Source organism: Heptranchias perlo, chromosome 30, assembly GCF_035084215.1.
Source record: "Heptranchias perlo isolate sHepPer1 chromosome 30, sHepPer1.hap1, whole genome shotgun sequence".
Lineage (NCBI taxonomy): Eukaryota > Metazoa > Chordata > Chondrichthyes > Hexanchiformes > Hexanchidae > Heptranchias > Heptranchias perlo.
This window is the reverse complement of record NC_090354.1, coordinates 24,554,885-24,566,610: the sequence shown is the minus strand read 5'-3', so window position 1 is coordinate 24,566,610 and position 11,726 is coordinate 24,554,885. Positions and strand designations below refer to the sequence as shown.

The 11,726-nt window shown below is 41.5% G+C and overlaps 1 protein-coding gene across 1 annotated transcript; it reads left to right on the top strand.

Moving 5' to 3' along the window:
• Positions 1–305: 305 nt before the first annotated feature.
• On the top strand, positions 306–3,751 carry LOC137300173 (interferon alpha-21-like). The gene is made up of 4 exons (XM_067969250.1): positions 306–434; positions 604–693; positions 3,305–3,544; positions 3,653–3,751. Exons 1-4 carry the CDS (start codon positions 306–308, stop codon positions 3,749–3,751), a joined length of 558 nt encoding a protein of 185 aa, XP_067825351.1.
• Positions 3,752–11,726: the final 7,975 nt, after the last annotated feature.

The following is an 11,726-nucleotide window of genomic DNA, read 5'->3' as shown; positions in this document are numbered from 1 at the left end:
TTGAGGAATCTCCAACTTTTAGATTCCTCACCTCAGAAACTCCTGCAGCCCGATTTCACTTTTCGAATCTAATGCCACACATTGCCAGTGTCTCCTCTTAAAGCCGACAGCATGGCAGTGAAAGCTCCCAGCATCATTCAGCCGCACACCCACAGGACTCGGCAGCTCCGGCGGTCGCTCTGGAATCTCAAGCGGCTGCATTTCGCCTTCCAGAGTTTCATTCAGTGACAAGAACCGTTTTCGGAGCTGAACCCGATCCGGTTTCTGACCCTTCAGATCGGCGCTTTCCCCAGGCTCAATTGAACATGGATTTGGCGAGTGTTTGGAGATTTTGGATTGTGTGGGTCTTGTCCGGGACCCTGAGTCTGGGCTGTGAGAGGCTGCAGTTACAGCAAGTTCTCAACACAGAGACTCTCAGCAAACTGAATGAAATGGTGAGTTTAACCATCACCCAGAGCCGGATCCGAACCACACAGGGTCTGTTGTGAAAAGTTATATCAGGAGAAATAGTTTGGGGTTTTGTAACTTGATTCAATTAAAAGCCACTGATTCTCCTGTATTTCTCTCTAGGCTGTCTGTAACGGTGATGATTTTCTGTTTCAGGGCGGTCCCTTTCCCCGAGTGTGTGTTGAAGAGAGGCTCTCGCTGAAAACCAAGTCTTTGAACCTGATGAAACTTTCGAAGGGGTTACAGGTGAGTGAACACTGGATATTATTTTATTCAAAAAGGCGGTTTATGGAAACTATGAGTAAGATCACCAAACTTATCAGAACTTTAATCAGGAAATTTAAATCCAGTGTTGGCCGCCCATTGATGTGAAAATGGCAGAAATATTCACTTGCGATATTTCACTCTCTCTTGCTCACTCTCTCTAACTATCTTACTCTATCTACCTATCTCATTCCCTCTAACTATCTTACTCACACACTCTATCTCACTCCCCCTATCTCACTTCCTCTAACTATCTCACACCCTCTAGACATCTCACTCCATGTCCTTTAACTATCTGACTCCCTGTATTCATCTCACTCCCTGTAACCATCTCACTCCTGAGCTGTGATGATTGGCTCTATGGTATGCATCATCTCCAGCAGGTTAAATCATAGAATTATAGAATGATCCAGCACAGAAGGAGGCCATTTTGCCCATCGTGCCTGTGTCAGGTTTTTGAAGAGCAATCCAATTAGTCCCACTCTCCTGCCCTTTCCCCATAGCCCTGAAAAATGCACCGCCTCAATTGATCCAATTCCCTTTTGAAAGTTATTGAATCAGCTTCCACCATCCTTTCAGGCAGTGCATTCCAGATCATAACAACTCGCTGTTTAAAAAAGTTCTTACCCTCTCGCCTCTGGTTCATTTGCCAATTGCCTTTAATCTGTGTCCTTTAGTTACCGACCCATCTGCCACTTGAAACAGTTTCTCCTTATTTACTCTATCAAAATCCTTTCAACGCCTCTATTAAATCTCCCCTTAACCGTCTCTGCTCAAAGAGAACAATTCCCGTTTCCTAGTCGTTCCACATACCTGAAGTCCCGCATCCCTGGTACCATTCTAGTAAATCTCTATTGTACCATCTCTAAAGTCTTGGCATCCTTCCTGAAATGTGCTGCCCAGAATTGGACACAATATTACAGCTGGGGCTGAAACAATGATTCATAAAGGTATAGCTCATTGTCCTTGCTTTTGTACTCTATGCATCTGTTTTTAAAGCCAAGGATCCTGTAAGCTTTTTTAACAGCCTTCTTAACTTGTCCTACCTCCTTCAAAGATTTGAGTACATACACCCCCATGCCTCTCTGTTCCCACTGCACTTCAAAATTGTACCATTTAGTTTATATCGGCCCTCCACATTCTTCCTACCAAACTGCATCATTTCACATTTTTCTGTGTAAAATTTCATCTGCTATGTGTCTGCCCATTTCACCAGTCTGTCTACTACCTCCTGAAGTCTGTTCCTATCCTCCTCACTGTTTACTACAATTCTAAATTTCGTGTCATCTGTACACTTTGAAATTATGCACTATATACGCAAGTCCATGATATTTCAAAGAGAGCAGTGGTCCTAATGCTATAATCTTCCATTCAGTCTGAAGAACAATCATTCATCACTGCTCTCTTCTTTCTGTACCTTAGTGAATTCTGCATCCACGTTGCAACTACCCCCTTAATCCCATGAGCTTCAGTTTTGTTAACAAGTGGACTATGTGCTACTTTATCAAATGCCTTTTTAAAGTCCATATACACAACATCAACCGCTCGACCTTTATCAACTCTCTCTTACTTCATCAAAGAATTCATCAAGGTTTGCCTTTAATAAATCCATGCTGCCTGTCATTTATTAACCCATTTTTTTCCAAGTGACAATTAATTTTGTCTCAGCTTATTGTCTCCAAAAGTTTCCCCAACACTATCTTTATCCCTGTCCCCTTTTTTGAACAGGGGTGTAACATTTTCAATCCTCCAGTCCTCTGGCATTGCTCCCATGTCAAAGGAGGATTGGAAGATTGTGGTCTGAGCCTCCATTATCTCCACCCTTACTTCCCTCAGCAAACTAGGATGCATCCCATCTAGACCGGGTGACTTTTCTACTTTAAAAGCTGTTAACCTTTTAAGTACCTCCTCTAATCTATTTTTATCCTATCCAATTTTGCTACTTCTTCCTCCTTAACTTTGATATTGGCAGCATCCTCTTCTTTTGTGAAGAAAGATGCAAAGAACTCATTTAGTACATCAGCCATGCCCTCTACCTCCACAAGATCTCCTTTTTGGTCCCTAATCAGTCCCACCATTCCTTTTAACTACCCTTTTACTATTTATATGCTTATGAAAGACTTTTGGGTTCACTTTTATCTTACCGGTTAATCTGTTCCCATTTGTTCTCTTTGCCCCCTTTATTTTTCCGTTTTCAGTCCTCCCCTGCACTCTGTATTTAGCTTGGTTCTCCACTTTATTATGAGCCTGGCATTTATAATAAGCCTCCTTTTTCTGTTTAATTGTTATCTCTATATCTTTAGTCATCCAGGGACCTCTGGCTTTGGATGCCTTTCCTTTCCCCCTCATGGGTATGTGTCTAGTCTGTACCCAAACTATCTCCTCTTTGAAGGCCCCCATCAATCATTTACTGTTTTACCTGCCAGTCTTTGAATCCAATCCACTTGGGCCAGATCCCCTTTCAACTCACTGAAATTAGCCCTCCTGCAGTTGAGTATTTTCACGTTTCATTGTTCCTTGTCATCTTCCATAACTACTCTAAATCTAAACAGGAACAGGTCCCCTCTAATGTCGTTGTGTATATTTTGCTCAGACCCAGGACAGGATCCAGATTGTCCATCAGACACTGCGCCACTTCATCAAGATCTACAGCATGAACCTGGGCTCAGTCACATGGCCCCAGGACAAGGTGGAAAACTTCCGGCTTCTCCTGGATCGGCAGCTCGAAGAGCTGGAGGAATGTGTCAAGAAACCGGGCTCAGAGTCCAGGCCGAGGAGAAACGCCACCATTCACAAATACTTCAGGAAACTGAGAAAGTTTCTCAAACAGAAGGTGGGACAATTGATATTTGACTGTTTGATTACTGACAGATAGTTCATTTCACCCAATTTAAATCTGTTCATTCTCTAATGTATTTTCCTGAATATTTCTCTTTTTCAGAGATTCAGTGACTGCGCCTGGGAAATAATCCGCGCCGAGACCAGGGCCCGTTTACAACAGATCCTTTTCATAACGGCACAAATCAGAAGAAGAAACTGAAGACTTTCCAAAGACATGTTTAATAGAGACTGGGAACAATTAATATTTATTTAAAAGACCATCTATTTATAAATAATATTTATATTTTAAAAGATGTTTTCTTGTATTGCTGTAAACACACAATTTGCAGCTAGGTGACTGACAGAGAACAAGAAATCTCTTGATTGATTATTTATTTTAATTTATTGGTATAATATTTACCTGTGATGAAATGTTAAAGTTTCACTGCAATCAAATGGTACAGTTTTTACACAATGTGTAATAGAAAAATGAGAAGAGTAAACATGAAGATTTTCCAATGACTTGTTTAATTCAGACTGAGAATGATGATAAGTTATGTTAAAGGCTCTGAATTTCTAAAATATTATATTTTATGTACATGAAAAGTATTGTTAATTTTACAATGTTGTCAGCTTAGCTCAGCGGTAACACTCTGAGTCAGAAGGTTGTTGGTTCCAGCCCCATTCCATAGGGAAACTGTTCCATTGCCATTCAGCTTTGTGAGGCTCCTTATTCCAGTTGCTGATCTTCCAGTGACAACTCTCTGCACTGGATTGCCCTGCCAATACCCAGCTCAGTCACTGGATTACAGAGTGAAGTCAGGATTTCAAAGGTTGAGCTCCGGACCGATGCCCCCTGACCTTATCCCTGACCTGCTCTGACCTTTTAGTTTCTGCTCTCCCAGCGGCCAGCACTTCAACTCGTCTCAGGGTCATCTTAATTTATTGATATTTATTATTGTGATTTCTTCATCCAATGAAATGTTAAAGTTTTATACAATGCGTAATGTGAGTTCAAAAAGAAATATTAATTTATTGATATTTATTAAAAGTTGGGGAATAGCTAATGTTTTTCTAAACTGAAAACTTTTTATACTGAATTAGAACTTTTGTGTAAATAAATTATTTTAATGATAACACTTTTACTGGAGTGATATTCATTTCCCATTTGTATCTGTCAGTTTCTCACTATAAATGCTCTGGATTCTCCTCCCTGCTGCCTGTTACCATGTCTCCCTCTCCACTATATTATCCTCTCTGCACTGTCTGATTGTTCCTCTCCAATCAAAGCATGTTAACCCCACTTGAACCCATTGGACTCAATTATCCACAAGAACATAAGAAATAGGAGCAGGAGTAGACCTTACGGCCCCTCGATCCTGCTCCGCCATTCAATCAGATCATGGCAGATCTTTGACCTCAACTCCATTTTCCCGCCCAATCCCCATATCACTTGATTCCCTAAGATTCCAAAAATCTATCTATCTCAGCCTTGAATATACTCAACATCTCAGCATCCACAGCTCTCTGGAGTAGAGAATTCCAAAGATTCACAACCTTCTGAGTGAAAAAATTACTCCTCATCTAAGTCCTAAATGCCCGACCCCTTATCCTGAAACTATACCCCCTAGTTCTAGACTCTCCAGCCACGGGAAACTAACTCAGCATCTACCCTGTCAACCCCCCACAGAATCTTATATGTTTCAATAAGATCAATTCTCATTTTTCTAAACTCCAGAGAGTATAGGCCCATTCTACTCAATCTCTCCTCTTAGGACAACCCTCTCATCCCAGGAATCAATCTAGTGAAACCTCGTTGCACCTCCTTTAAGGCAAGTATATTCTTCCTTAGATAAAGAGACCAAAACTGTACACAGTACTCCAGGTGTGGTCTCGCCAAAGCCTTGTACAATTGTAGCAAGACTTCCTCACTCTTGTACTCCAACTCCTTGCAATAAAGGCCAACATGCCATTTACCTTTCTAATTGCTTGCTGTTCCTGCATGTTAACTTTATGTGTTTCTTGTACGAGGACACCCAAAGCTCTCTGATTACCAACCTTTAATGGTTTCTCATCATTTAAAATTATTCTGTTTTGCTATTCTTCCTACCAAAGTGAATAACCTCACATTTCTCCACATTATACTCCATCTGCTTCCTTTTTGTCCACTCACTTAACCTGTCCGTATCTCTTTGCAGACTCTTTGTGTCCTGCTCACTGCTTACTTTTCCACCTGGCTTTGTATCGTCAGGAAGCTTGGATACATTATACTCGGTCCCTTCATCTAAGTCATTAATATACATTGTAAACAGCTGAGGCTCAAGCACTGATCCCCACTAGTTACAGCCAGCCAACCTGAAAATTACCTGTTTATCCCTGCTCTTTGTTTTCTGTCTGTTAATCAATCACCTATCCATGCTGATATATAACCCCCAACCCCATGAGCCCTTATCATGCGTAATAACCTTTTATGTGGAACCTTATCGATTGCCTTTTGAAAATCCAAATATGCCACATCCACTGGTTCCCCTCTATCTCCTAGATGCTACCACAGTTTTATTCTTCTGCTACTAAACTCCATATTCCATATTCTCCCTCTAAATTAGAGAGGATCGAGCCTGAGGTGTTGAGAAGGAAAGGGGGAATTGATTCATAGAATCATACAATCATAGAATCATACAGCACAATAGAAACCATTCAGCCCACCTTGCCTGTGCCAGCCCTTTGATCGTTCTATCCAATTAGTCCCATGCTCCTGCCCTTTTCCCATAGCCCTGCAAATGTTTTTACCTTAAATCTGTGTCCTCTGGTTACCGACTCTTAGAACCATAGAATCATAGAATGGTTGCAGCACAGAAGGAGTCCATTTGGCCCATCGAGCCCGTGCCAGTTCTTTGTAAGAGCAATCCAGTTAGCCCCATTCCCCCACTTTTTCTCGTTGCCCTGCAAATTTTTCCCTTCAAATATTTATCCAATTCCTTTTTGAAAGCCATGATTGAATCTGCTTCCACCACCCTTTCAGGCAACACATTCCAGATTGTAACAACTCGCTGCATAAGAAAGTTTTTCCTCATGTCACCGTTGTTTCTTTTGCCAAACACCTTAAATCTGTGTCCTTCGGTTCTCGACCCTTCCGCCAATGAGAACAGTTTCTCTTTATTTACTTTATCTAAACGTTTCATGATTTTGAACACTTCTATCAAATCTCCTCTCAACCTTCTCTGCTCTAAGGAAAACAATTCCATCGTTTCCAGTCTATCCAAGTAACTAAAGTCCCTCATCCCTGGAACCATTCCATTAAATCTTTCTGGACTCTCTCTGAAGCCTTCACCTCCTTCCTAAAGTGCGCTGCACAGAATTCGTCACAATACTCCAGTTGTGTCTTAACCAGGTTTTATAAAGGTTCAACGTAACTTCCTTGCTTTTGTACTCTACGCCTCTATTTAGAAGGTCCAGGATCCTGCACGCTTTTTAAGATTTGTGCACATAGATCTCCAGATCTCTCTGTTCCTGCACCCGCTTTAAAATTGTACCGTTTAGTTTATATTGACTCTCCTCATCCTTCTTGCCAAAATATATCATTTTGCACTTTTCTGCATTAAATTTCATCTGCTATGTGTCCACCCATTCCATCAGCCTGCCCATGTCCTCTTGAAGTCTATTACTATCCTTCTCACTGTTTCCCACACTTCCAAGTTTTGTGTCATCTGCAAATTTTGAAAATGTGCCCTGTACAACCAAGTCCAAGTCATTAATATATATCAAAAAAATCAGTGGTCCTAATAACGACACCTGGGAAATTTCCTCCAGTCCGAAAAACAATTGTTCACCAATACTCTCTGTTTCCTGTCACTTAGCCGGTTTCATACCTATGCTGTCACAGACCCTTTTATTCCATAGTCTTCAATTTTGCTGGTAAGCCTATTATGTGGCACTTTATCAAACGCCTTTTGAAAGTCCATGTAAACAACGTCAACCCCATTGCCCTCATCAACCTTCTCTGTTACCTCATCAAAAAACTCAATCAAGTTAATTAAAGGCGCTGGCTTTCCTTTATTCATCCACATTTGTCCAAGTGACTATTAACTTTGTTCCGGATTATTGTTTCTAAAAGTTTCCCCATCATTGAGGTTGAACTGACTGTCCTGTAGCTGCTGAGTTTATCCTTACACCCTTTTTTGAACAAGGATGTAACATTTGGAATTCTCCAGTCCTCTGGCACCACCCCCAAAGCTAAGGAGGATTGGAAGATTATGGCCAGTAGCTCTGTAATTACCATCTGCGCTTCCCTCAGCAACCTAGGATGCATCTCACCGGGCCGGGTGACTTATCTACTTTATGTACAGCCAGCCTTTCTAGTACCTCCTCTTTATCAATTTTTAGCCCAACTATTATCTCAACTGGAGTCTACCTAGCACAAAGGAATATGGTGGTGGTTGTTGGAGGCCAATCATCTCAGCTGCAGGAGTTCCTCAGGGTAGTGTCCTAGGCCCAACCATCTTCAGCGGCTTCATCAATGACCTTCCCTCCATCATAAGGTCAGAAATGGGGATGTTCGCTGATGACTGCACAGTGTTCAGTTCCATTCGCAGCCCCTCAAATAATGAAGCAGTCCGAGCCCGCATGCAGCAAGACCTGGACAACATCCAGGCTTGGGCTCATAAGTGGCAAGTAACATTCGCGCCAGACAAGTGCCAGGCAATGACCATCTCCAACAAGAGAGAGTCTAACCACCTCCCCTTGACATTCAACGGCATTACCATCGCCGAATCCCCCACCATCAACATCCTGGGGGTCACCATTGACCAGAAACTTAACTGGACCAGCCGCATAAACACTGTGGCTACAAGAGCAGGTCAGAGGCTGGGTATTGTGCAGTGAGTGACTCACCTCCTGACTCCCCAAACGCTTTCCACCATCTACAAGGCACAACTCAGGAATGTGATGGAATACTCCAACAACACTCAAGAAGCTCAACACCATCCAGGACAAAGCAACCCGCTTGATTGGCACCCCATCCACCACCCGAAACATTCACTCCCTTCACCAATGGCGCACTGTGGCTGCAGTGTGTACCATCTACAGGATGCACTGCAGCAACTCGCCAAGGCTTCTTTGACAGCACCTCCCAAACCCGTGACCTCTACTACCTAGAAGGACAAGGGCAGCAGGCACATGGGAACAACACCACCTGCACGTTCCCCACCAAGTCACACACCATCCCGACTTGGAAATATATCGCCTTCCTTCATCGTCACTGGGTCAAAATTCTGGAACTCCCTTCCTAACAGCACTGTGGGAGAACCTTCACCACATGGACTGCAGCAGTTCAAGAAGGCGGCTCATCACCACCTTCTCAAGGGCAATTAGGGATGGGCAATAAATGCTGGCCTCGCCAGCGATGCCCACATCCCCTGAATGAATAAAAAAAAGCTACCTCCTCTTTTACTGTGACCGTGTTGGTGAAAACCTTTTCATCAAATCGTTTAGTTTTGGCATTTTTGATTGACCTTCTAAGGCTGGGGATCAATGGTTATAGGGAGAGCTTAGAGTAAAACTGAAATGTAAAAATCCTATAAAACAGGCTAATGCTTTAATAATTATTAAAAGGGGGTTCAGAAGGGAGGCGAAAAGTGGATCAGGAAGTTTAAAAGGGCGTCTGAAAAGCACTGGGGGGCAACATGCTGGGAATTAGCAAGGAATCTTATGTGCACATCTATCTTTAATATATTAATACACTTCCTTCTGCATCACTTGACTTCCTGATGTCACATTTGTGTCACACTTTTTGTATTAACTTTGTTCCATTATAAATTGCTATGCCGACATTTATAATGTCTCTGGCCGATGTGAACTTGACCGTCTGATTGCATAAACTGGCAACTGGCTCAGATAGTTCAAATGAAAAGAGGTAGGGATGTTGATGGGAGAGTGGGTGAGCGACAAATGAAATTGACAGACATATTGCAGATGAAATTTAACATAGAGAGGTGTGAAGTAATGCGTTTTGGTAAGAAGAATGAAGAGAGGCAATATAAGCGAAATGGTACAGTTTTAAAGGGGGTGCAGGAACAGAGAGACCTGGAGTTCAGGTACACAAATATTTGAAGGTAGCAGGACAGGTTGAGAAGGTCGTTAAAATCACACGGTCTCCTTGGTTTTATAAACAGAGGCGTAGAGTACAAAAGCAAGGAAGTTATGCTGAACCTTTATAAATCACTGGTTAGACCCCAGTTAGAGTATTGTGTTCAATCTGAGTGCCATACTTTAGGAACAATGTCAAGGCCTTAGAGAGGGTGCAGAGGTAATTGACTAAAATGGTATCAGGGATGTGGGACTTCATGGAGTGACTAGTGAAGATGGGGTTGTTCTCCTTAGATTGGTGAAGGTTAAGGCGAGATTTAATATAGATGGTCAAAATCAAGAAGGTTTTTGATTGCATAAATATGGAGAAAATGTTTCCAGTAGCAGAAGGGTCAGTAACCATAGGCCACAGATTTAAAGTGATTGGCAAAAGAATCAGAGACAAAATGAGGAGAATTTTTTTTTCCACAGCGAGTTGTTATGATCTGGAATGCACTGTCTGAAAAAATGGTGGAAGCAGATTCAATAATAACTTTCAAAAGGAATTGGATAAATACTTGAAGGGAAAAAAATTGCAGGGCTATGGATAGAGGGCTGCAGAGTGGGACTAATTGGATGGCTCTTTCAAAGAGCAGGCACAGGTACAATGGTCCGAATTGTTTCTTTTGTGCTGTATGATTCTATGATTCAATTGCCCCTTTCCTGCTCAACACCTCAGGCTCTATCGTCTCTCATTTAGAGGGAGAATACAGAATACGGAGTTGAGTAGCAGATGAGCAAAACTGTGGTACTGTCTAGGAGATGTAAAAATCGGATCCAATGGGTTCAAATGGGGGTGATAGGCTTTGACTGGAGAGAAACAATCAGACGATGGAGAGAGGAAAATATAGCAGAGAGAGTCACAGTAACAGGCAACAGGTAAAAGAATCCAGAGCATTTATAGTGAGTATGAGAAACTGACAGACACAAATGGGAAATGAATATCACTCCAGTAAAAGTGTTATCATTAAAATCATTTATTTACACACAGTCTTCATTCAGTACAAAAAGTTTCCAGTTTAGAAAAACATCGTCTATTCCCCAACTCTTAATAAATATCAATAAATTAATATTTCTTTTTGAACTCACATTACACATTGTATAAAACTTTAACATTTCATTGGATGTAGAGATCACGATGATAAATATCAATAAATTAAGATGACCCTGAGACGAATTGAAGTGCTGGCCGCTGGGAGAGCAGAAACTAAAAGGTCAGAGCGGGTCAGGGTTAAGGTCAGGGGGCATCGATCTGGAGCCCAACCTTTGAAATCCTGACTTCACTCTGTAATCCAGTGACCGAGCTGGGTATTGGCAGGGCAATCCAGTGCAGAGAGTTGTCACTGGAAGATCAGCAACTGGAATAAGGAGCCTCACAAAGCTGAATGGCAATGGAACAGTTTCCCTATGGAATGGGGCTGGAACTAACAACCTTCTGACTCAGAGTGTTACCGCTGAGCTAAGCTGATAACATTGTAAAATGAATAGTACTTTTCATTACAAAAAATACAATATTTTAGAAATTCAGAGCCTTTAACATAACTTATTATCGTTCTCAGTCTGGATTAAACAAGTCATTGGAAAATCTTTAAGTTTACTCTTCTCATTTTTCCCTATACACACTGTGTAAAAGCTGTATCATTTTACTGTATGAAGACATCATGACAATAAATTAAATTCAGATGCGATGAGGAGCAAAAGTAGTGTCCGCTGGGTGGATCAGTACAGAGAGCTGACACTGGAAAACCAGCCAGTGGAATAAGATGCTCTACAGAGCGAATCTGAAATGAAACTTTTCATTGTAGCAGTTGCCAGTCTATAAAGGAAGGGGCAGAATCAGGATTCCCCCAGTGAAACCTTTAACACTTCATCACAGGTAAATATCACATAAATAAATATCAATAAATTGAAATAAATAGTCAAATTTAGAACAATATCAAGACATTCATTGTTTCTCCATCAGTCACTTAGCTGCAAATTGTGTGTTTACAGTAATACAATATAATGGCTGTTAAAATATAAATATTTTTTATAAATAGATGGTCTTTTAATTAAATATTAATTGTTCCCAG

Bases quoted from the DNA above. Each gene is read 5' to 3' on its own strand.
- LOC137300173 (XM_067969250.1), top strand. From the start codon at position 306: ATGGATTTGGCGAGTGTTTGGAGATTTTGGATTGTGTGGGTCTTGTCC. The intron at 435-603 runs GTGAGTTTAACC...TTTCTGTTTCAG, and splicing joins TCAGCAAACTGAATGAAATG to GGCGGTCCCTTTCCCCGAGT. The intron at 3,545-3,652 runs GTGGGACAATTG...TCTCTTTTTCAG, and splicing joins GAAAGTTTCTCAAACAGAAG to AGATTCAGTGACTGCGCCTG.